The sequence below is a fragment of the Vespula vulgaris genome, chromosome 10, assembly GCF_905475345.1.
Source record: "Vespula vulgaris chromosome 10, iyVesVulg1.1, whole genome shotgun sequence".
Lineage (NCBI taxonomy): Eukaryota > Metazoa > Arthropoda > Insecta > Hymenoptera > Vespidae > Vespula > Vespula vulgaris.
Window position 1 is genome coordinate 3,956,652 of NC_066595.1, and position 27,342 is coordinate 3,983,993.

Here is a 27,342-nt window from a genome sequence, read left to right on the forward strand (position 1 = left end):
AAACTTACGCACGTACGATCATCATACATACATATGTGTGTGTGTGTGTGTGTGTGTGTGTGTGTGTGTGTCTATATATAATATTCCTATGTAAATATATGAACACGTTAAATCTGAATTCATTTTTGTAGCAAAGCCTCGATGACAAAAACCAACCACGGGGTGATACGCATAGAAGCTTTTGCTGTGACAGCGGCATAGAAATCCTCAATTTTACGGTTCAGTTACCGAGGAGTGGCACTTCTCTTATACGTGAAAGCTTACATTCAAAAAACTGATGCTGGAAAACTCTGCACCGTTCTTTTAAACTCTCCCGTTCGATTATCATTAGAGTCAGTATCTAAACCTCTTTCATATCTACTCCGATGAACAAAAGATGAATAGTTTTTATTCGAATCAACTATCCAAATTATTTTTGTGTTTCTTTCTTTTTTTTTCTTCTCGAGAGATCATCGTCGACTTTTTTTATTTGTAATTTCTAAACTTAAAATCATTATTATTCTTTCCATTCTTTTTTAGTTATAACGGAGACGTCGATTTTATTATATGGAGTAACTAATTATTGAAGTAGGATAAAGATCAGAGAGAGAGAGAAAGAAAAAGAGAGAGAAAGAGTCCTTGAAAGCAATATACATTTTTTAGTCGTTAATTCGTATAATTTAAGGAGAATGACAGTGAAGATTTTACGTAAATTATTAATTAAGTATTTTATGTTATGACATAGTCCTTTGGTAGATATGTACGTTAATAGAATGGAATTAATGAAATATGCAGAGGTTCAGAAAGTGCTGTAGAAATAATATACGATGTTTTGTTATAGCTAGAACAACGTTCGGTGCTTTTGTCTTGAAGGAAAGAACAAACAAAAAGGAAAAGAATAGATAGAGTTCAAAGACGGATAAAAGATGAAAAATGTAACTCAGATATATCGATAAGACAGACAGAGAGAGAGAGAGAGAGAGAGAGAGAGAGAGAGAGAGAGAGAGAGAGAGAGAGAGAAAACATTTTTTTTTCTTTTTTCTTAAGATAGAAGAATTAAGAATTACAATGAGATTGTATAAATTCATTGCATTTTTAGTAAAAAATGTATTTCAAAAATGTAGTTGGTAAGCTGCAAGGAATAAATTGTTTCTTAGATTATGTTTAATGTTTTTTTTTTTTTTTTGAAATAGTTATGTTTTATTTGAAATATAGATTTAGATAATTATGTTTTATTTGAAATAAATATACAAAGTATACAAATATACAATTATAAAAAATTATGTTTGATAGTATAGAGTAAAATGAGTACAGTAATTGGATTAATAATTTCACTTGTAATAATTTATTAAGAAAATTATCGGAGTAACAAGGTGATTGATTATTATTTCGAAAGAAAATGAGAAAAAAAGGAAAAAGGAAAGAGAGAGAAAGAGAGAGAGAGAGAGAGAAAGAGAATATGTAACTCTCGAATCTCAGTAGATTCGATATTTTATCGTGAGGATATAATTGCGGTCTCATATTCCATAGCGTTTATCCGATAACACGATAATTACGACGTCGACTCCATTCGAATAGTAAGCAATTATTAAACACCGTTATTAAATCGTTTCGTTCTAGTCGAATAGCATTGTAAATCGAGATGAAAAATGGTAATAAATACTATTTCATTAGCTGTAGGAGATCTAATTATCGATCGAACGAGGCGTGAAATAATTGGGCGATCGTTAACGACCGAATTACGAATTTCTCGTTTCACATGCGATTAACGTCGTAATCCGTTCATTCCCGTTTTCTTTTTCTTCTTTTTTTTTTCTTTTTACTCTTTTTATTTATTAATCTTTTTTTCTATTAAATCCTTTAATTCTCCAATTTCCCTATGCTAATGAACCTCTTTCTCGAAATTTTTTTCCCGCGATAGAGATCCGTAATAACATCGTGGTTAATTAAACATCGTTAATAACGTATCACAATTTTTAATGAAAATTTTATATAATCATTTATATTAACTATAAAAGAGATTTCAAATATCTTTTATAATTAGAAAATGTGAAATATCTTGTGTAATTAGTATTCTATAGTTATTCATTAAATTGATCACGTTCATATATATAATATCATATAACATAATATATTTTGAAATATTTTTTATATATAAATAGAGTTAATTTTTTTTCTTTCTCTCTTTCTGTCTCTCTATCTCTTTCTCTCTCCCTGAAAAATAATTAATAAGATGCTAATATCGTCCTTGTGGGATAATTTTTGTTTGGTCTTGGTTAAAGTTGAAGGCTGTTACCTGCTGGTTATATCCTTTTCTTCTCCCTTTTCGAAGGGCCATTCTTCTTGAAAATGAAAAGGAGTTCCCGATAAAGTGTTGGAATGAAAGAGGAGCAAAACAGAAGGAAATAGAAAAGGGAGAAAGGGAAAGAAATCACGAGGAAGGATCTCTTTATAATCTTCAGGAAATTCTGTCGAGGGAAAGGATGAATTTTGCACGATTAATCAAGGAACGGTAAGGGGCTAAGAAATATCTAAAGGAAGAAGGTATACCTGATAGAATGTTATCCTTGAACAAGAAGAAAGAATAAAGAACACGATCCGGTTGTAAAACGTTTAAAATTATTTCAAAATTCTTTAGATAGAATGATTTATTTTAAATCGATGTTACAATGTTCTGTTGTTTCATGACCATCCTTTAGAGAATAAATAACGATGAGACTGGTTTCATATTAATTAATACTTTAACGATAAAATTTTATTTTGATAGTGTGCATCGGCTTGTTTAATTAAAATCAAACGATGACGGCGAGTATACTCGTCAAACATGGAGTAAATAAATTTATTGTTAATTTTCATTAATTGTAACAAAATGGCAAATAGTACGAGTTAAATTATTTGAAAAATCAATAATCTTGTGACTTATAAATTCATTGATATAGCAAACTTAGTTCTTGTTCTTTTGGTTTTTTCTTTTTTTTTTCTCCGAATTTGCATTTATATAAAACAGAAAAAATTCATAGATAGGATATGATATTTTTGAAAATAGGAATACTAGACAAGCGTAAAAATAATTCAACCGGTAGAAAGCGACAATTTTCACAAGAAATTATTTTGAATTTTGTGCGATGTTGATTGAATTTAGTCGAATATAATAATATCCGATCATTTCATCATAACTAGTATCCCGCTTTACATAAGTTAAAAGAGTTGTTTGTCGTTTTTGAAATTGTACATGAATACATGGTCATGTTGTAGAAAATTATCGACAAAAACGATCGATGATGGATCATTCAAAAAAAAAAAAAAAGAAAAACTTGTTGAAGATGATGCTAAAGTTTGATATTTAAGAAAAATCTATTTTTTTGGAAATAATCTTTGGAAACGTATAATGTATTGGAAATAATTTTAGAAATAATATATATATGTATATATATATATATATATATATATATGCGTGTGTGTATATATATATGTAAATATCTCAACGATGTAGCTTGATAATTATTTGACTTCTGAACTGGCGGATTTTGGAAGCGAAACGCATTATAGTATCTATACCGAATACTGATTTGTCGATTATCAGGAAAATGAAATTATGACTGGATAGTCTAGTCCACAATGCTAATTAGAACAATGAAGTAATAATGATAGAAATTACAACGGAGGAAAGTCATAGGACGATTTAGCGTTAACTCGATAAATACTCGTAGTGATTACATACGTACATACAATTCTCCTCAATGTTCCAATACATATTACATATATATATATATATATATATATATATATATATATATATATATATATATATATATATATATATACATGTATATACATTTATATATACATATATATATCTACATATATAATATTGAACCTATGTAAGTGTGTCGAACATATGTATGTACAATAGTTCTGATCGGCTTATCGGAAAGTATATATGAACATATAAAATGGTTTAAACTGCGGTCACGTATTTCTCTCTCTCTCTTTCTCTCTTTCTTTCTCTTTCTCCCTTTTTTTCCCTTTTACCTTTATATATATATATACACACATACACACAAACACATACGTATATGTTGTTGGAGAACAAAGTTCGAATCGAATCACGGCCATTTTCCCGCGATGAAACGCTCGAGTTATCTCCCAATAAGTCAGAAAAGAGATTTATTTACGTGTTTAATACGCATACATACATACATATATACATACATACATATGTACATAGATGTTGTTACGTACTTATACATATACAATATACATATATATATATATATATATATATATATATATATATATATGTATTGTGTCCGCAGAAGCAGAAAATATTTCTTATACGGGGCGAGTTGCCAAAATTGAAGGAAGCACTTGAGGAGTAGGGGAGAAGTGGGAGGGGAGAATGGGGATGGATAAAGATAAAATACGAGTATAGAAGAACCAGGTCAGTTCCGTACAGTTTAAATCGATAGATCTCTAAGAGTTTATGATGAAAGTTTAACGTATAAACATTGATCTGAGAATGTTTACATAGTAAATATAAGATCTCACCTAGACGAATAAATAAATAAGAAGACAGGCAGGAGTCCTTTGTTTTCTTTTCTTTTCTTAGTATTTTCGTTTCTTCGTGTCTTTGTTTATTTTGCTTTTTCATCTTGTTAAATAGAATAGAGAGAGTTTGGAGAGTTTCTCCTTCTCCTTGGATCATTTGGACGAACGCGTTGGTAAGGTTAACATCGAGTTCTCCGATCATCGTTTTAATTACGCAGTTTAACGTAAAACGTATAGTATTATTAAGAATTTCTCGCGAAATCATTTTTCCAAGAGGATCATCATGGATTTAAGAGCAACGTCAGTGTTGGTATAACGTCTTTCAATTATCTTTCAATGTAACGATCGTCATTATTAGATAAATCTTTCTTTTATACGTACGTACTTTATCGTAACAACGTAATATCGTATTATACGAAGGAAATAATCTTGCCGCTTGATTTATAAATTAGTGATTAGTTATACTTAAGCGTTATATATAAGAAGATAGTTATACTTAAGTGATATATATATAATTAATATAGTGCTATATATAGTTAATATACATATATATATATATATGTATGTATGTATATATAAGTAATATATATATAAGCGTCCTTTTATTATAATAAATATTTTACTCATATACATATCAGATATATGAGCGTTTAATAATTTTAGAATATCTTTAGAACGAGAAATATCTACGACATTCCTACGAAATAATATAATACTTTTCAATTTCTTATCGATCGACGTCATCTTCCTTCCTTTTTTTCTTTTTATTTTCTTCGCAAGATATAACAACGACAATAATAATAATAATAATAATAATATTAATAATAGCAATAATCGTAATGATAATAAATGATAATAATGATGAAGAAAATAGAAATTTTAACAAAAATTTTAAGCTAGAAATGGCGAGTTTACTATCGAGGAGAATGCACAGTGTTAGTACGATGAGAATACGTCGAGCGTGAATTTTCCGCGCTGACTATAATCCAAGCCGAGAGAGAGTTGGAGGGGCCTTCGCCGTCCAAGATTTCTCTGCCTAACCGCTGTGGTCGCCCTTTTGAAGTGTTCTAGTCGAGAGAACATTCAAAATGTTGAGTACTTGTCCGTACTGAAACGACTAACACACTGTCATCACCCAACACACATCTCCGTTCGATTTTTATGGCGACATGCTTTTCAGTTTGGTATAAAACGTTACGTTACTAGGAATTTCTACGCTATTGCCGAATACGCGAGAATGTTTTTCAAGGGAATAAGAAGAGAAAGAGGAAAAAGAAGAAGGGAAAGAAAGAAGAACACAAAGAGATTTCGAAGAAGGAATGGAATTTTCTTTCTTACGACGATTGCTATGCGGTTCTTTGCGTATAATTCCACGTTGGAATTAAAAATTCGAAGAAGATAAAAAGCCCCAAAGGGATCCTGAGGTACGTGATTAAATCCGCAATCATATCCTTCAAAGCTTCAATATTTTTCCTTGGGAAAAACTTACTAAATAATAACGAGATTTAATTTTGCTATTTCTTTCTCTCTCTCTCTTTTTTCTTTTTCTCTTTCTCTCTATTTTGTATTTTTCTTCGAGTTCTTCGCGTTTTTCCGTGAACAAACATAATTATCTCTTTTCTACCTCGTTCATTATATTAGATTCATCATTTATATCATTTATATTTAATGATAATGACGGATATATACGCGCGCGTGTGTCTGTAGAGTGATCCAAAAGTTTTTAAAAGCGTATCAAATTCTTTTCGAACTTTATCTCTCCTTTTTTACTTTCTTTTTCTTTTTTATCTTTCTCTTCGAAGAGTTATAGGTTTTGTTAACAGTTAAATTAAATGATACAAAATCGTATTCGTAATCGTGTTAAATTATTTTAGAATAATTTCATCATGTTTTTGAATCCATTAAAGGCTATGTAAATTATTTTATGTCTTGTATCGTAAGCAACCGAACGATCAATTTGAAAACCCTGTAGGGTCATAAATTGGTCGCTATGGTCATTGGTTCCCATCAGAAAGTTATTCTATGGGATCTCCTCGATAAGCTCCTGAAGTATGAATCGAACCTTTTGGGACATCCTGTGTGTATATATATATATATATATATATATATATATATATATATATATATAATATTAGATTTAATATTAGATTATGAAACTTGTCAATATGATAGAAATCATCAATATTATTCTTTTTAGCAATTTATTTTAATCGATTGTAATGATATGATATTGAGTCGTATTTATAATGAAAAAAAAAAGAAAAAAGAAAAAATGAAACGGGAAAATAAAATTACATTTTAAATGTAAAAATTAAATATACGATAATCAAAGCGCTGTTCTCGTGTAAAGAAATGAAATTCTCTTCCCAAGAAAAATCGATAAGTTCGATAGTTTCTTTAAGAAAAATTAATATTTTAGAAGAACAATGTCTTAAAATATTCTTTACTTGGTTTCTTCGAGGAAAGATTCGAAAGGGGATTGTGTTGACCCTTTGGAGCATCGTTAAATCGAGCTTTCACGTTTCAACGATAAAGAACGAATTTACATTGCAGACTTTTTAGCACTATATTTCGTATACGTATTTTACCATATTTTATACTATTGTTTTCTAGAGTGCTTATTAATGTGAGAGTGCAAAATTTTAGAATACAAAAGGGTTATTTACGAGACACTCGAAAGTTCTTTGATCTTGACGCGAGAGGTGCGATTGACACCGTTTTTAGGTTCTTAGAAACTTAGAAAACTCAAAGGATTGTGCATTCTGCGACATTTCCATTTGCGTATTTCAAACTTCGGGTCGACGAGGATAAAAATATGACGACATTGTGTGTTTATGTTTCTCCCGTTTAATTATTTATCGATTGTGCGTTGGGAACTTAAACGGAAAAGGAAAAACAAAAAAAAAAGATCAACAAAACGAAAAAGAACAAAGAGACAAAGAAACAAAGACGCGTAACGTAACGTGGCTTACTCACGTTTATTATTATTATTACTATTATTATTCTTTTTGAATAAATCAATATTTTGTGATGATGTAAGATAAAAATTTGGACATACCGACATATATAACGCAGATTTATTCGTAAATTAATTTGAAATCTCAAAGGCTTTCAATCCATAAGGAAGGAATCCTTTCCATTTTCTTTTTTTTTTCTTTTTTCTTTCTCTCTCTCTTTTTCTGTTTCTTTCTCAACGTAGAAACCGTTTCGTATTGGCTCTGTCCCGTCTGAGAAAGCTAAAGAAGATCGATCCTCAATATGAATTGAACGGCACGAAGAACGTTTGGATTCTAAAGCCGAGCAAGCTTTGTTGCGGCCCTATATCGTTCTATCGCATGATGTAAAGAACATTCTTTGTAGAGTCGATCGAGTACCGAAGGATTACTATGTCCTGCAGAAATATATCGTATATATCATGTGTGTGTGTGTGTATGTGTAAACGCATTGTATTTATTTTTAATTTTTTTTTCCTTGAATTTTTTCGATAAATATTATTTTTGTAGTAATAAATTGTCGAAGCATGTAAACTGATCGCGACTGATCTCTGTACATTTTTTTACAGTTTTCTCTTTTTCCTCTTTTTATTTTTTTATTTTTTACACACACATTTAAATTTTTTCATTCAATTTTTTTCGAACGGAAAGAGAAATATACACATATTTTTTTTTTTAATATTTTTTACAGCAAGTAAAGACCGTAACCCAATAATAACCGGTAACCGTTCAGTAATTAAAGCAACGAATCGTATCGCAGGTTGAACGTTAAACGTGTACCGACGGAATAGAGTTATTATTACACGTGACTCGTGTCATATATAACAGAGATTGTTAATTTGACTTACGTGTATGGTATTTTGTTATATCTGTAACATTTCCCATTAACAACGATATGGATTTGCGGATAACAATTTATCATCGTATTATATTTATCACATTATTACATAATTTCTATCGTACAATTTCGTATATTCATGTTAGAATTTTTATTAACAAAGAAAAAGTAAAAAAAAAAAAAAGAAAAATAAGAAAAAAGAAAAAAAAACAATAGAAGAAACATCAGAAACAAACATATCTAGTTATATGTATATAGAATTTCAATCGAATCCATAGAAAAGTATAACAAAAATTATTCTAACGATTACGTAAACTCCGACGAAGCAATCGTTACGTAAAGTTAGGAGAACGTTAGAGATTTATTGTTAATGAAAGAGAAAGAGAGAGAGAGAGAGAGAGAGAGAGAGAGAAATTCGAAAGAAAAAAAATCAAAGAAAAAAAGGAAAAGAAAATAAAACAAGAAAAGGAATCGTAATCACGACGCGACGCGACGCGATTCCTCCAAAATGGCCGAGAATGGTTAAAAGTTGATTTTTAATGGGAAGATAATTTAGAAACTGTTTTAACTCTAGCGTCAATTAGACGGTTAGAAATTGGAGCGTACTTAACTTCGTTGTGAGCAGCCTCGACTCTCTCTCTCTCTCTCTCTCTCTCTCTCAGATATGGATTTTCAGCAGTAAAGAGAAAGCTTCGTTAGTCGGCACTTAATTAACAGTCACTCTCTTTCTCTCTCTCTCTCTCTCTCTCTTTCTCTCACTCTCTTTCTCTCTCTCTGTCTTTCTCTCTCTAATATCCGGCATATGACCGAAATCCGTGTGAAGCAGCACTCTTCTCCTCGTAATTTAAAGTAATTACATGCTTATCGATGCATGCCATCTCTTTCTTCGTCTCTCTCTCTCTCTCTCTCTCTCTCTCTCTCTCTCTCTCTCCCTCTCTCTCTGTCTTTCTCATTTTCAGTCACATTCATTACTTTACTCATTCTTATTGTAGACGTACGTCATTTTTATAAAAGCGAGCCTTAGTAAAAATTAAGAACGATACCGAAACGCATCCAACCTCTGTCCGTTTTATCCTCCTAATTTTATCTTTTATCTTCCATTAACTCGGTCTTATTATTCTTGTTAACGTATGACGTAACCGAGCGTAACCGATTAGTAATTAAAGCAACGAAGCGTATCGCAAGTTGGATATTAACGTGTACGACGGAATGGAGTTATTACACGTGACTCGTGTCACGTAGATCGTGTTGTTTCGCACTATATTTCAATGGGTTAAAATTAAGTCTTTCTTATTAACGCGAATAGTTTATTAAATTATAATAGATATTTTTACATTCGGTAATTAATATAGTTATCGAATTTTTATTCGTATTAACGTTTTAATGACAATGTTTAAGCATCAATTTGATGGAGAAACGATTTGGGAACTACTTTGTAGAGATACTTTAATGATATAGATATATACATACATATATATTATATTATTATATTATTATATTATTATATTATTATATTATTATATAACTTTTAGTAATTGCGAACCAATAGATTATTATCTCTATGACATAATAATATCTAATAGACTGGAGGACGATATAATACAGTGTGATACGAAGAGTTTAATATACATAGTGCTATAGTAAAATCTATATACATAGAGTATCATCTTTCTCATAAATCTAACTCTAATTATCTTTCGATATTAAACTTTGTCGTGTATAAGTATATGAAAACTTATTTGTATCATATTGAAATTTTCTCTCCCTCTCTCTCTCTCTCTCTCTCTCTCTCTTTTTCTCCTTCTTTATTTTTTTGTAAATATTTCTTTTTTTTCTTCTTTTTTTCTTACTTTGCTTCTTTCTCTTTACAGAAGAAGCACTTCTTCGATTCAGCTCGAAGGCGTACACCCTTTCGAATTACCACGGTTCGATTCACATCTGCAACACCAATGTACAGGAAAAGTACGAGGAGATGAAGAGATGAAGAGAAAAAGGCGACGTAGAAATTCTCAGGGAATCGAGAAGTCGATGCACCGCCATGCTGGAATGGGATTGCGAGAAGCTGAACGAATATTTAAAGTAATATCTGCTACGTTCTTCCCTTTTCTCGGTTTCTACGTTTTATAAAGGGAATCTTCGTTTATCCATCAAAGGGATGGTTACATCTTTCCTATCTTTTTTCTTCTTTTTTTTTTTCGCGAAGGAAAGTTGGGGCGGTACACGAGATCGATAAGTGCCTTGAGCAAATACGAGAGAATCTTTATCTCTCTCTTTTTCGTTCGCTCGTTCGTTCTTTTCCTTTAATTTTTCTTGAAATTTTGTTTCTTTTTATTTCTCTGAAAAATTGATCATGATGGAGAACGATATTACGAAGAAAGGATATATATATATATATATATATATATATATATATATATAACTACGAAAATGTTGAAAGCTATAATCTTGACAATGTTGGCAGAGCTCGGAAACATATGGATATAGATGTTGTTTCTCTAATTTCATGCTTTACGGTGCTGACTACCTCCTGATGGAGGACCTCTCTTCGTCTGGTTGGTCGAAATCAACAGGAATCACCTCACATGCAACGATCTAGTTCGAGAATTACTAAGCCCTTCTACGATCAAATACTCGAGAGTCTGATTAAAGGTTAGTCTATTATAAATTGACTTGCTTTTCACTGCAACGTAGAAATGCTCTCTCTCTCTTTCTCTCTCTCTTACAGAGAAGAGAGAGAGAGAAAGAGAGAGAGTGTTGATGCAAAATCTGTGAAGAGAGAAACCAATGGAAATGTTCCATGTGTATGTATGTATAGAATAGTATATATTCTACAAACATATATATATATGTGTGTGTGTGTGTGTAAATGTTCAATAGCCAAGCACTTTCGAGTCGATCGTGAACGGTTTAAAATTAATCTTTTATATCGTTTGATGAATCATTCGGAATAAACTTTCCATTCGTAATTTGTATAAACGTCCATCGAATTTAATTACAGTGTCTCTTTTTACATAGATATATGTTATCTTCGAAAAATAATTGTTCAACAATTTTCCTGTACATTGGTATGGATACATTTTATACATTCTAGCTCAGTGTTAATTTTAAAGGACGACAAAATTGCTTCAATTTTCCTTCGTTTTTTTTTTATTTCTCCCTTTTTTTTATTTAAATTTCGATCCAAATTTCACGCATTCTCTCTCTCTTTCTCTCTCTCTCATATATATATATTTGTTTGATTTGCAATTGGAAAGAAGAGTTAAGAGCGTAAAAGTCCATCCATTTCTTTCCTCTTTTTTTTTTTTCTTTGCTTTTTTCGTTGGAAAGAATTTAACGAGAGTGAGCTGAGCTTACCAAAAATAGGAAAAACATTTTTATCGAATGCGATCGACGAATTCCTTTTTAGAAGGAATGTAAGAAGGAAGGAAGGAAGGAAGGAAGGAAAGAAAGAAGGAAGGATGGGTGGGTTTGAAGGAAGTCGGGACAACGCTGATGGTGAACGCTAATGGTTTAGGTTCTTCTTCCTTAGCTCTAGATCTGTAGGAATGGTTTGCAATCGACAGTCAGAGTTTCGTTCTCCGATTAAACAAGTTGCGAGTTTCTGTAGAGAAGGCAAATCGCCCGCGGGAATACGAAAGAAAGCTTAACGGAGTGCCGTTGTAATCGCTGAGTTCGAGTTGATTGCAGTCCGAGAACGGCAAACGTTCGTGCACTTCTTTTCACTGGCGAATCTCAAAAGTACCTCCTTCGGTGCTTTGATAGAAGCAAGAGAAACTGAGTAATCACAATTTACTGTTTGATCATTTGCGCTCATACGGATTTATTCCTCTTCTCTCTCTCTCTTTTTTTTTTATTCTTTTCTTTTTCCTTTTTTTTTCTTTTTGTTTTCACGTTATCTATTGGATTTTGAAAATTTATTGAACCTTCCATTTTTTTTTCATTTCATTTTCTTTTATTTTTTTTTGTTTTTACGTTATCAGTTGTGAATTTCGCGAATTTATAAAAACTTTTATTTTATCGTTTTAGTTGTACAGTTACTAATACATGGATTTTTATTATCTTCTATATCGATTATTGTTTATAGCATAAGTCTAGCCGATTTTCTCGACTTTAATTATCATCAATCAGCTGATTTCAATTTGTTTTAAAGAAATGTCATTTTTAGAATTCACTTGGTAGTAATAATAATAACTCGCAATCGATTCAATGGTAGACCATAGTAGAATTGAGAGAGAAACGAAAAGACAAAGATGAAAAGTTAGAGAGAAAGAGAAAGATAGAGAAAGAGAGACAAAGGGAAATAGAGAGAGAGAGAGAGAGAGAGAGAGAGAGAAATTCTCATGTCAAATACGGTGCGAATTTCTTGTCGCATCGTAAAGTTCCTCTCGTAAAAGAGGTGGAAAGTTGGCGCGAATCTGCGCCAACTTTCACATAGAGCTAGGAATCGTGTTCTCGCGTGATTTTATTGCTGGTGGTGTCCCATAGTCACAGTAGGAAGAAATCGATGATTCGATCTTTCGATAGATTCGTACGAGTTTGTTAGAAATTTGTTACGTCGAGTTTATAACGGTATGGTTGAATAGATAAATTTTAGACCCGTTTTCAATGCGTATGATTCATTTTATTATTCATTTGATTTTTCAATACACACACACATGTTGTAGTTATATATATATATATGTTTGTGTATTTATGTACATATACACCCATACATATTATTTATCATAGTAAAAACATTTGTTATGTTATGAAAAGGTACTAGGTACTAGGAATAGGACGGGCAATACAAAGGACAAATGTTTATTACGTATAAATCTCTTATTTTGTTTACATTTTCTTTGTCGATGTTTCTACGGTAAGATACGATAGTTAATATCAGAGAAGGTAGTTAAAGGTTAGTATTAATAGATTCGTTCGAGCGTACAGACAGACATTTTCAAGTTTGGATTTTATCTGCGTGCTACTTGCTATTTTGTGCTTGATAAAATGTCGATGATAGTCCTCGAATGTCCGGCCATTGCGGAAACGCAAAAAATAAAGGAAGACAAACATTTGCTATAATCTTCGTACTTCCTAAGCAGTATCGTACTTGAATCAACCCACTCAACATCTCTATAGGAATACAAGGAATTCTTAAGGTCGTGGTTCTTTATCGACCATCTTGAAATACGAACCCATCCTTCGTCGAAGCATTAAAGGTTGCTTCAATGAGTTTCGTTTCATCCCCTAACAAAATGGATTCCGTTTTAAAGATGCTGCTGCTGCTGCTGCTGCTGTTCGATCATCCCTTTTACGAGCTGGATTATTATTATCTGTTTGATTCGTTCGTAAGTAGAAATACAATCAATTTTATTTACGTTTTATTTACGTATATATTCTATTAATCGTATATTTCGATATTTTTTTAACGTTGTTTATCAGTAAATATAATTTTTATCGATCGAAAAAACTCAGTATTTTCGATACACCGATAGAAAATGAAAGAATTTTTTTTATTTGTGATCTTTTTTTTTTTTTTTATATATTTATTTTATTTCGATAAAGTTTGTGAAGGACATCGAGCAAACCGATAATATCTTCGTTTCTTTTTTTTCTCTCGATTTTTATCCGTTAGACACCAGAGCGATTATTTTAACGTCGAAATGTTTATAATAGAAAATAGATGGAGGTCGTTTCTTAGAAAAGAAGAAAAAAATAACCGGCGTCGATTTGATCGAACTTTCGAAACGTTTCTCACGATAAATGCGTCGTTTTTTAGCTGAAAAAAATTCTGCAATAAATTAGATAACATTTGAAAAATGATCGGTCGATTTTTTTTTCTAACTTTGAATACGAGGATTGATTCATTCGTTTACACGTAATCGATCGATCTTTATCTCTATCACTTGGTTCTTTCTCGCAAATTTTTTTTGGAAATTATTTTCAAGGTTTTCCGAGAGAAGTTACCGTATATTTAGAAAAGAAAACAAGAAGAAAAGATTTTAATTATTTAAATGAAAAAAAAAAAATGTTAAAAATTTTTACCGTGTACCGTATGTAACATATAATAAGATCGATTAAAATTACATATAAAACATAATGTCGATCATCAAATGGCGATCAAAAAAATCTCTTTTTGTACGATATTAACCATTTTTTTTCTAGAGTTTTAACATTTACTTCACATATGTAATCGCGTTTTAATTTCGCGAATGGCCAGTCGAATTTTGTATCGACGCATTTTAGCGGCTTGCGGATGGTCGATGTAAAATTGATGTTTTTGACAGAATCAAATAAATATAATCGTACGATCTTTTTGGTGGTCGATCAACATCATTATTTCGTAAAAGAATACTCGCGTAAAAACTTTACGCGTAAAAAAAATTATGACAGTCATTTATCCGGCTGATATTGTCCTTCGTATATACATATATTATTGTAATCGATCATTTTATATATTGCACACATACACATATACACATACATGTAAAATAAAGATTTTTAAAACGTTTTTTAAATTTCAATGCTTGATTGAAAGAAGAAGAAAAAGAAACAGAAAAAAAGATTTGGTAGCTCTTATTGGAAAACCTCTTATTTTTTTGTGTTTTCTTTTTACTTTTGAAAGAAAGTCAGCTCGTGTTCCGTCAGCTGCGGTAATTAATGACAGTCACGAATAGACGGACGGAGTAATTAATGCTGTCATTAGTTTCCGGCATGGCGTCGACGTTCTATTCACGGACGATCTCCGCGTGAAATCGCGACGAGCTTGACTCACCTCTCTCTCTCTCTCTCTCTCTCTCTCTCTCCCTCTTTCTCTTTTTTCTCTGTCTTCCTTTTTCTCTTTCTTTTTTCCTTTCTTTTTCCTTTCTTCTTTTTCTTTTAGTTCTTTCTCGTTTTCCTCGCGTGCGTCGTTGAGAACAAAACGAAGGAGACGAACACTTGGGTACGAACAGAAAAGGGAACCCTCGTCGACTCGAGTCTTTGCCTCGTTGCGATCTCTCGACAAAGTTTCGAGCTTTTCCGTCTCTTTCTTTTTTCCTTTCTCTTTTCCTTTTTCTTTCTTTCTTTCTTTCTTTCTTTCTTGTTTTCTCTTTTTATTTTTTTTTTTCATTCTTTTCTAAGCTTTTCCCCTACGTTTTATATAATACCTTACCATATACAACGATGTATGTAGGTATCTATGTAATGAAACGATGAATGATACAACGAAATATATGTATATATATATATATATATATATATATATATATATATATGATGGAGTATATATGATAAGGTGTATACGTAACATGTACGTATGTGGGTGTATATATATATGATGAAAATGAACGTAGTCGTACGATAAAGAGAATCGTTTTATTGATATGTACATACAATAAATTTATTTACAAATAATACAATAAAGTTTTTGACGCCTTGTTGAATTACGTTTCATTCTTCGACGAGATATATATATATAATATATATATATTTTATTTATTTATTTATTTATTTATTTGTTTATTTATTTGTTTATTTATTTATTTATTTATTTATTTATTTATTTATTTATTTATTTATTCATATGTATATTAACAAAATACTACGCTCTTAATCGATTATTGTGCCGTGCTGATATTTTCGAAACACTTTGGTCACAAGTCGTAAACGTTTAAACGGTAATGTTCGCTTTTTACCCTGCACGAATACTTTTTATTATTTCTTTAATTAAATCTCTCGACATGTTTTTCTGACTTTTTTTCGTTACGTTTGTTATTTTCTTTTTTCTTTCTTTTTTCTTTTTTAACGAAACGTTCACCCACTCCCCATTTTTTTCCTTCTTCTTTTTCTTCTTCTTTTTCTTCTTACTCCTATTATTTTTATTTTCTCCGATTTTGTTCATATTTACTATTCATATAAACATCACGTTGGCCATTATTAAAATTATAAAACAAGTCGGTTTTGTCGTAGCATATGAAGAACTCCCATCACCATGATGCATCGCGGCTGGATGCTCTTCTGTAACAAAAAACGGATCTGTATGTATGTATATATGTATGTATGTATGTATATATGTATGTATATATATATATGTAAATACATATATAGCTACGTATATATATATATATTTATGTATATAGATATATATATATATAGCTACGTATATATGTATTTATGTATGTATGTATATTAGATAGTTTCACGAAGAGAATATCGAAAAATATGTACGTATGTCGAAAAATGTCACGCTTGAAAAATTTAACTTTGCGTTATCATAGAGAAAGATAGATAGATAGAGAGAGAGAGAGAGAGAGAGAGAGAGAGAGAGAGAGAGAGAGAGAGAGAGAGAGAGAGAGAGACTGAGAAAGATAGAGAAAGATTTCACAAACTAATCGAGTTGACAGTAATAATAAAATAATAATAAATTTGATTAGAATAATATACCATATAAATATCTAGCTAAATATAATTATAATAAATCAATAGATTTTATATTAACAATATGATCTTGTTATTCTAGCTTCGTTAATGTTAAAAACGAGTGTATATGTACGTTTATTTATTTATTCTTTTTTGATAATATTAATGCATCACTCATTCAAATAGTTTATGTCTCGTGAAATCCTTAGAAAATTTCTCAAAGCAATCGTGCGATCTTTAATATGTTTTTCTTTATTATTTAGACACATTGACGATATACTCATCGTTCTTTACATTCGTTATTCAATTATCATCAATTTCTCTTTTCTTATTTTTTTTTTTTTTGCTTTTTCCTCTTAACATCAAAAATTTTTATTATTAAAATACGATTGGATCGTACAATATTAATTTTGAAATATGTTCGATTCGAATGTTATCGAATCACGATGAGAATGAGAAAATTAGTATAAACGTCTTTAGCAAAGCTGTCAATATCAGTGAAAGGAGGGTGATATGGGTAACGTTTGGATATTGGGTTGAGGGATAATTGGAAACGGTGGAGGTGGGGCTGGGAGAGAGGGAGGGTAGAGGAATGATAGCATCGATACTATCGAACTCGACATAGGCGTAATCGGTCAAACGTAGCGATGTTACCTTGCTCTGCGGGGAGAAAACATCGCGTCATAATAATCTCTCGCGTTTGATTGGATTATACCAGGGGGTTGTTCTTTGATGTTCAAATGCAGGATAGGGCTTGTTGTAATGACGTGATGGCCGCTGCTGTTCGAAACGGCTTGCTAATCAGGTTCTAACTATCGATTTACCGGACACGAGATTTATCATATCGATGCATTACTACTGCCATATATATATATATATATATATATATATATATACATAATATATACATAATATATACATATATATATGTGTGTATATATGTATCGGCATGGTATGTCTCCGTAAATGCATATGCGAATTTCCATTGCTTTTGAGCATTATTTACGATTTATGATTTCGATCTACGTAGTTTGTTTGAGGATGCAATGTACAGGGTGTCCGTTTTCAATCGATCTCATTTGATATATATATATATATATTTGTATGGGTATATATATATATATATATATATATGTGCGTATGTGCGTGTATAGAATAATGGTTTATGGTTATATTGCTGTTGTTTGTCCTCGGAAAATGGGATTATATCGCGTGCATCATACATATCAAATGTATCGAATGCTTTCTTTTTTTTATCTTTTTTTTTTGTTTCAATATCATTAATCATTTCAATTTATATACGATGCTTATCAGACCGTCCGCACACTTCGTTTAATTATTTCCGTTAATGAAATCAAATCGTTTAGAAAAATAAGGGAATAAATTTGTTTCCTGTTCTCTCTAATGCTTTTTTTAGATCGAACCAAATAATTTCATTGTCCTACATTGAATAATTAATTAATTGTTTTTCCTTTTGTCTTCTCTCTCTCTTTCTCTCTCTCTCTCTCGTTTTCGCTCTCGTGAAATAAATAAACAAATAGATCGTATAGTATCTAGGGACGTCGAAGGAGCTTTTGTAGCTTACGTAAAAGAAAGAAAAAAAAGGAAAAGAAAAAAATAAAAATAAAGAACGTAAGAAAGAGAGAGAGAGAGAGAGAGAGAGAGAGAAGAAGGGAGAGGAAGGGAGAGGGAGAGAAAGAGAGGGGAGAAAGAAGGTGAAGGAGGACTTCACGAAAGCACTTACCATTAACAACGTGGACCTTTATGCTGCTCGGATTCGCATTGCTCGGTTCACAAGTGTAAATCCCAGAGTCACTCGGAACGGCTTTTTGAATCATCAAACGACTCGTAGTTTCGGGGCCCTTTTCCGTAACCAAGCTGATGCCACCTCGAGGCGAGTCAAAATTGATAATCTAAATGAATGAATGAACGAACGATTGCAATTTTTTGTGGTCTCTTCCTTTTCTCTCCGATTATTTTTTTTTTATTTCGAGCTTTTTGTTTTTGTTCTTTTCTCTTTTTTTTTTCGTTTTCATATCGTTGATTAATGGTTGATATCAATAACAATTAACGTTAATATATATATATATATATATATATATATATATTCTTTTTCGTAGAGTGTTAAACGAAGAAGTAACACATTTATCAGCTAGTTACAATCGTTGGCTATTTTTTTTTTTTAATTAAAAGTTAGAGATATAGCAAGTTTTCTTATTTATTGCAGTATGCGACTAAAGGAAGAAAATATCACATTTAATTTTCTAATAAATTTACTCGCCTCATAGAAACTTTTCTTCTTCCTACTGTATGTGTACGTGTGTGTTTGTGTTTGTGCGAGGGTGTATGCGCGGGAGCGTGTGTCTCTCGTGAATTTCTTGGGACGGAAGAAAAAAAGAAAAAAAAAAAAAGGAAGAAAGAGAAAAAGAATAATATTCTTAATTTCCTTCTTCTGTTGGAGTTAGAGAGTTCTTTGTGCGCGGCGACGTCGACGATGACGAAGCTTTGATGGAAAATAAAAGGTTGCTTTCTTCGAGTCTCTTCGAGCTTCGTGAGATGTTGTGAAAAATATATATATATATATATATATATATATATATATATAGGTATGTCTGGATGTGTGGGTGTGTGTGTGTGTGTGTACGTACACATGTACTTATCAACACGTGTACGTATATGCGTGGGTGTATGTATATATATATATATATATATATATATATATATATATATATATATGTATATATCTATTTATATATGTATGTATATATATATGTATATATCTATTTATATATGTACGTATGTATATATGTATGTATGTATGTGTATGTATACACGACATACTTTTCGCATATTTCCTTTGAAAATTCTCACAATAGTAGATTCACCGGTGAAATGTGCAATGCTGTAGCCTTACTTTTCTTCTTCGTCTTATTCTTCTTTTTATTCTTCTTTTTATTTTTCTTTTTTTTCTCTTTCTTTCTTTCTTTTCCCCTTTTACTTCGGAAATTGGAGTGAGAAGTCCTATTTATCGTTAGACTTCTAACATTACTTTGCCTTACAATCATGACCTACTGGCTGATATCGAGCCCGAATAATTTCGCAAATGACGAATTTCTTTCGTATTAAGCCTTTTATGCGTGATTCATTCTTTCGGAAATCACAAAAAAATGATATATATATATATGTATATGTATGTACATATGTATATATAGGTGTATTATTTAGTTACCATCTAAATATTAAAATGAAATTAATAGAAAAATGTATTATTATAATTTGGATATGAAGTTGTGTTAGACATTAAAACGTTGTATTTTTTTTAATTAAATATGTTTAAAGGGTTAAATTAAAAGAAAAGGGTGGTTATTATATACATATATATATATATATATATATATATATATATATATATAAAGTTGAGAAATTTTAATCAAGTATATAATGATAGTTTCATCATAATAATGATTGCGTTATTTGCTTTACTGTTTCTTGTAACGAAAAATTATGAGAAAATATTTAATCACGTAATTTTCATTATGAAAGTAAATATCTATATAACATGAAAGACTTACTCCGCTATTGTGGCTCCAGACCATCATCGGTGGCGGTTCCGGAGCATATCTAACGATGCAAGTTAAATTGATCGTGCTTCCTTTGTTAACGAAAAGGTCTGGCTGACCGACTATGATAGTAACTGGTTCTGAAAATGAAAATTTAACGATGGATAAGATTTGATTCGTACCAACTTTATTATTTGCGTTATATAATTTTATTTTTCATATGATGTACAATCTACGCTTGTCGATAAGAACAAAAAAAAATATATATATATTTATTTATTTGTTTTGATCGACTCAAAAGTAAAAGTCTAAATATTTTATTGCACTTTTATAATCACCGATAAAAATATTGTTAGTCATGTTTTATCGTACCGATTTATCTTGCTTCTTGTATACTTTGAGTAAAGAGATTTAAGAACAAAGAAAAAAAGAAATGAAAATAGAAACAGTAAACAAAGTAGTATAACAAATATCGTTGATATGTTTGTCGATTCGACTCACCGACTATAGTCAGATGTACAGTACGTCCTACAGGTGGTGTCGTCGAGATTTGGCACTCGTAAATCCCGGAATCTTTACGTTGTGGATATCGTATCTTTAAAGTCCAATCTTCGGTATGTGGAAAGTGCTGAGCTTCGAAACGTTGATCGCTCGTGTAAGTGTAACGACCAACTGTTAACAAGTGTACGTCTCGATGTCTCACCCATGACACCTGTAATAAGAATTTTTTCTTTTTTTTTTGTTATATCTTATATATTGATATCAATCATTTTGAAATTATACGAGACTAAATCTAGAATCGAGCGAGTTCCATCGTAAAATTATACTTTTCATATTAACGTGAATTATTTCCGATGAATTAAATTTTTCAAGATTTTTATACATAAAAATACCCCACAGGATGATAATAAAAATAATTACAGTAATATTATTGCAGTATAATCGGATAAATGGATGAATTGACTTTAACCTTATCATCCTTACAATCGGTCTTTAATATTTTAAATGAAATTAATTTTTTACGATTATTACACGTGACAGAACTCTCGATAATAATAATGATGGTATTAATAATAATAACAATAATAACAATAACAAGAATAATAACAGATAATATTAAAGTTGAATCGAATAAATGAATGCACCGCTTTAATCTTAATATTTTTAAATCGATTTGTAATATTTTCAATGAAATTAATTCTTCGCCATTTTTACGCATGAAAAAGCTTTCGATAATAATAATAATAATAATAATAATAATAATAATAATAATAATAATAATAATAATAATAATAATAATAATAATAATAACAATGGTAATAATATTATTATTAAAGTCCATATGGATAAATATAGAAATTGTAGGAAAAAGATATTTTTACGATGCAATCCGATACTCAGCGCAATAATTAAATGAAATATCCGAGCCATGACGGATATACGCGCGTCCTATCGATTTACTCGGCTGCCGAGGAGCTTCCTCTATTTAAAATCGATGAAGCAAAGGAACGGCTAATGGACTGGAAACTTAGTTTTATCGGCCGATATCTTTAGAATGGCAGTTATATTTTGTCGAGCATCGATCGAAGTCGGAACTGTTTTCAGTCTGTCATTGTAAGTCCTTTAATTTTCAAGACAAACAACAAAACATTCATCGGGAAATAATAAATAATTATCAAATGATATTAAATGTTAATAGATGTTATTGTATTTTAATTTAAACGATTGAAAATTTTTATTAAAATTAATTAGTCGCAATGTTTTATTAACAATATTTTTAAAAGATAATAAATTTTTAATATAAGTATATGTATATATATATATTTTTAGTGCATTTTATTTTACACTTTTGATTCGTAATAATTTATAGAGAAATAATTTAGAAATGTTCTTTTTCTTTTCTTACAAAATTTTACGTTTTAGAAACATTTTATTAGATTTGATAATTATTAGATATATATCTTCTTAACATGTATCGTTACAATTTTATTGGAAATAATGCCAAATATGTTATTACATTTCTACTATAGAAGTTTATAGAGAAATAATTTTTTTCATTGATTTTATTTGATATTTTTAATCTTATAATTATATTTCGTTTATCGGTTTAAATCGAAAGAGAAAGTTCAGATGTTAAAGAGAGATAGCAAATTTGAAAATAAAACAGATATATTTGTTAAATAGTTGAGTCCAAAACGATTTGATATCGTCAGCCATGTTATCGTACTAACGAGTTAGTTTAGTTTAGTTTTGTGTAAACGCGAGAAGGCAAAATTTTGTTTAACGATTGGAACCATTTTGCGCTTGACGATCTCTTTGGTTCTTTTTTTTTATTTTTTTTTTTTTTATTTTTTTTTTCATCCTAAAGTTGGTAATGAGGTAGCTACGTAATTCACTCGGTTATATAGAATTTCGCACGAGATCATACGAAAAAGTATGTTAATGAAGTTGAAGGTTTCGGTATAGTGAACGCTGAAGCGTGCAGAAAGAGCATATATATTGTACATAGACCATGCGTTTTTGAACGCACGTTGAACGATTTTAACGTAACTGCGAAAAGTTTTTATCGTCGATCGAAAATTTAAAGGGAAACAAAAACTTGGCTTCTCCCAACTTTCACACTTTTGCTCCTTTTAGTTTATTCATTATAATTTTCTTTTCCTCTTCTTTTTTTCATCACTCAGCTTTTCCATTTCTACCACCGATGAAATTCGAAGTAAAAGAGTAAAAAGTAAAAGAATTTTATTAACTACTTCTACCAACGATAAAGTCAATATCAAATAATGACAAATGATCATTGTTTAGAAGTTTTGATGGTTAGAGGAGAAATAAAAATAAAAAAAAAAAAAAATAAGAAATAAAGAGGAAAAGAAACCAAATGAGAAATAGAAAGATCTGACGAAGCAAAATAAATTAAAGAAAAAAGAATAAAAAAAAAATAAACAAATAAGAAAATAAATAAAAATAAGAGAAATAAATGTGGCTTGTTAATCGAGTATTACTATTATTATTATTAGTAGTAGTAGTAGTAGTAATACCAATAAATACATTTAATTCCGGTACTTAGAAAATTCCATCAACAAGAATCGTTAACGATTTCCTCTCTGGTAGTTGAAAAAGGATAGAAAAGGATAGGGGTAAGAGGGGTAGAAGGGGTAAAAAGAGAAAGAAGAAAGTAGGAGGAAGTAGGAGGATGAAGAAGGAGAGGAAGAAAGAAGGGTGGTGAGCGTTTATTGCCTACTTCTCCGACGCAGTGTACCAATTCCGTCCTAACGCGGAATTAAATCTCGAGATTAAAAGAGGGTAACTCGAACGCTTTCAACTCTTCCTCCCTTTTCCTTCCCCTCCTCCTCCTCCTCACCCCTCTTCCTCCTCCTCCTACTCCTCCTCCTCCTCCTTTTCCTTCTCCTATCCTACTCTTACTCTCCTTTCTTCTTTTATCTTCCATCTTTTATCTTTTATCTTCGTTCATCTTCTTCTTTTCACTCAAACACAGGAACAGGGAATTTTCTTGATGAACGGAAAATGTCCTTTAAAGCTGCTGCTGCTGCTGCTGCTGCTTCTGCTGCTGCTTCTATTTTTTCTTTTTTCTTTCTCCTTTTTTCTTTTTTATCCTCTCGAAAGACAGGTAATGAAAGTATAGTTCGTTCGAATTAAAGTGTTTCAAATATATTTCGGTAATAAGAGTAGCAAATATATTGTTTTTTTTATGATTTTAATACGATTAGTACTTGCCTGTGTGTGGATGTGTGTTTTGGATGCTTTTAATAGTAATGATAATAAATATAGAATTATGAATAAGTTATAGTTTCTTATAGAATGATTTTATATTTATTTTTGAATGTTGAGTTAATAATTAGTTAGAATTAATATGAAAGTTAATATAGAATATAATATCAACTTTAGTTATTACTTTATTAAATTATTACTCTGTCTCTCTTTCTCTCTCTCTCTCTCTCTCTCTCTCTCTCTCTCTTTCTCTATACTAATTGTCTATATATTGTGCTAACTATAAATTCTATATTAAGTTATACATACTTTTTAATATATTTATAGCAGAAGATATTTTTTAAATATATCTTTTACCTTGTGAGTTAATAATTAATATAAATTTAATATATAAATATACACATATAATATACATGAATTCACTTTATAAAGTGTTATATATATTTAAATATAAATCAACTACCAATGAATCTTTAAATGGGATTCACTATTTATTTTTAAACGAAGAAATCCTCGACAAAAATATTTAAAAAAAATTATTGCTCGTCTTAATTAACTATAAAAGAGAAAGAAAGAAGGAAAGAGAAAGACAGAGTTACGTTCGAAGATAGATAGATAGAAGATAAATAGATAGATAGATAGATAGATAGATAGATAGATAGATAGATAGATAGATAGATCGATCGATAGATAGAGGATTTGGAGAGATGGAATTTGCGGTGATTTGACTTCACTCGACGGTAAAACGTTACCATGGAGATTTCGCATTGTCCTGTCTCAGTGCGTTGCCGGATACGGCGTAAGTTCTCGAGATGATGCGTTCGTGTCATCGCCATTAGTCGCACCATTGTTTGCCGATATTCCATAGGAATCCACGTGTCATCGCATGAAATCGTTCATGGTAGAAGAAATGACCGAATCGATCCACATAACTCGTTGGAAATCGACCATTCTCTTATTATTTTACCCGATGAATTCGTAACGAGTATAAATATATACATGCACATATATATACTGTGATATAAAAATTAATTTGATAGTTAGATAAAATAGTGGAAGTTTTAATACGTCATATTAAAAACAATAAATTAATCTATGCAAGCTATAAAAATAATCACACATTTATGAATCGATTCAATAGCAATGAAAAATAATCGAACTTAAATATTTTTTGGTTATCATCCTTTTATCATTCTAGTCATTTATATGAATTAAGATTATTGAATCGATTTATAAGATCTACGATAGAACATAATATAAAATATAAAATGAAAAAATAAAAAGGTATAAAATCGTTGCTTTTGTTTCCTCGTTTTTTTTTCTCGTGTCTGCTGACTTTTAGGTAATGCCCGAAGCAAACTCTAGCTTTAAGTTTAATCCTCATTTCGAAGCATTTATCATTTTCGTTAGAACTTTGGTGCAACATGATCTCTTATGATATATGATATAGCTAGGATATAGGGTAGAGATACTACAAGGTAGAGAAGACAGGCCGAGTGTCTGACAGCTTCCGGACAGGAAGATACATAATCAACTCGCCCGTTTATTCAAGGACGATAAGAAATCCGTTGTTGATACACTCTCGTAACGATAATGGCATCGTTTAATCGTGCAAAACCGAGTTTGCATTTTTATTAGCACTTATCTTCCACGGCAAAGTGATATATGTATGTACATACCGTGATAATCGAAAATCGTAATCGACGTTCAATGCATCATTATCCAATGGACAATGCATTAATTAATTAGCTTGAACAATCGACAATAGATAGTGAGTTATGATCGAATTATATAGACTATTCACGAAACTCAGAGAGGAAGAGATATATCTCGATAATTCTGACACGTTTCATGTAACGTTTAATATAGAACATATGTATGTATATGCGAAGACCTTTAATAATAATCTTCTAATATTCTAGTATAGAAGATTATTTGTTAAACATTTTTCGCACCGTATAATTATTTTCCTATCTTTTTTTTTTCCTTTTTTTTCTTTTTCTTTTTTTCTTCTTCGACGATCATCCCGACGATCGCGACATCCGTTTTATTAATATTTTTTTTATAATAGAGGACATGCATACGTGCGAAGAGTTTTTTTATAGTCTTCCAATGGAGTATTAAAAATTGTTAGTAAACCTTTCTCATTATAATTATATCTTTCGGATTTATTTTAGGTTCAACTTTGACATGATTTAATTTCTCTTTTTTTTTCTATTTTGTTTTTTCGTTCTCTTTTTTCTTTCTTTTTTTTTTTATCTCATGTGTCCGCGTAGTACAAATACGCGAGGCTTGAAATAATTTCCTAGTATATAATTGTTATTAAATTTCTGCATTGTAATTATTGCACATTAAAATAATTTATCATTTCATACGTGCACATACATATTCTTTAAAAGAAATTTAATTAACGATAAATTAACGATACGATAAATCCATGATAAATAACGCGGAGAAAAATTTTAATTTAATTACACACACACACACATATATATATATACACATTTATTAATATACCTATATGTACGAGTGTGCATTTTTGTTTTCTTTATTTTTTTATTATTTTATAAAAATGATCTCATCAACCATAGTAATGATTTGACGGATCGTTCGATACGTAATCCAAAGAAAGAAGATTTTTCTATGAAGCAGACAGAGAAAAAAAGAGAGAGAGGAAGATAGATAGATAGATAGATAGATAGATAGATAGATGGATAGATAGATAGATAGATAGAAAGAGAAAGAGAGAGAAAGGAATATCGATGAATGGAAATGCGTTCGTTCGTTCGAAGGAATAAAGTCGAACGAATGGTCCAGCAGAGCCGAGTAATCCGAACGGTTAACGCTTTCTCCGAATCCCACTGGGTATATAATGGTCATATAAAATGGGGCTGCTCGATTTTTAACGGAAAGCAACGGGGTAGGTTGGTAGATTGGTTGAGGGCAACTCTATATCACCTTTTCCTTGGCTACGCGAGGGAGATAAAAGGATTTATACGAATACTCACTCGGCCTCACGAAAGAACGTTTTATCTTGGATCATCTAAGTTGGAAATTGCGCATTCCTTACATGTCCCTTTTTAACTATATATATGTAAAATATATATGTGTATGTATAAGTGTATTTATGTGTGTGCGCGTGTGTATTCAAGTAATTTAAATCTTTTTTACTTGATAATTATTAAGAATTATAGTTTTTTGTTTCCTTTCTTTTTATTTATTTTAATGAAAAGGATTAATATTAATCACGATTATTTATATGTTGATAAGTATTGGTACTCGATGATATATATATATGTATATGAATCTTTTTTGT

The 27,342-nt window shown here is 30.6% G+C and overlaps 2 protein-coding genes across 6 annotated transcripts in view; one reads left to right on the forward strand and one right to left on the reverse strand.

Moving 5' to 3' along the window:
- Positions 1-206: 206 nt before the first annotated feature.
- Positions 207-27,342, forward strand: part of LOC127066907 (uncharacterized) — a 28,461-nt gene continuing 1,325 nt past the window's right edge. Inside the window, exons 1-5 of the mRNA XM_051001173.1 lie at positions 207-332; positions 2,312-2,491; positions 10,230-10,437; positions 10,929-11,007; positions 13,611-13,685. Of these exons, the coding sequence (XP_050857130.1) occupies positions 2,463-2,491; positions 10,230-10,437; positions 10,929-11,007; positions 13,611-13,678 (384 nt within the window). The 5' untranslated portion in view covers positions 207-332; positions 2,312-2,462 and the 3' untranslated portion in view covers positions 13,679-13,685. The remainder of the gene's footprint in view (positions 333-2,311; positions 2,492-10,229; positions 10,438-10,928; positions 11,008-13,610; positions 13,686-27,342) is intronic.
- The window catches only part of LOC127066898 (zwei Ig domain protein zig-8), an 87,744-nt gene continuing 76,073 nt past the window's right edge, over positions 15,672-27,342 (reverse strand). For all 5 annotated transcript variants that reach the window (XM_051001159.1, XM_051001158.1, XM_051001155.1 and 2 more), the window contains exons 4-7: positions 20,799-21,009; positions 20,310-20,437; positions 18,482-18,650; positions 15,672-16,335 (exon numbers count right to left, since the gene is read on the reverse strand). In XM_051001159.1, the coding sequence (XP_050857116.1) occupies positions 16,229-16,335; positions 18,482-18,650; positions 20,310-20,437; positions 20,799-21,009 (615 nt within the window). In that variant the 3' untranslated portion in view covers positions 15,672-16,228. The remainder of the gene's footprint in view (positions 16,336-18,481; positions 18,651-20,309; positions 20,438-20,798; positions 21,010-27,342) is intronic.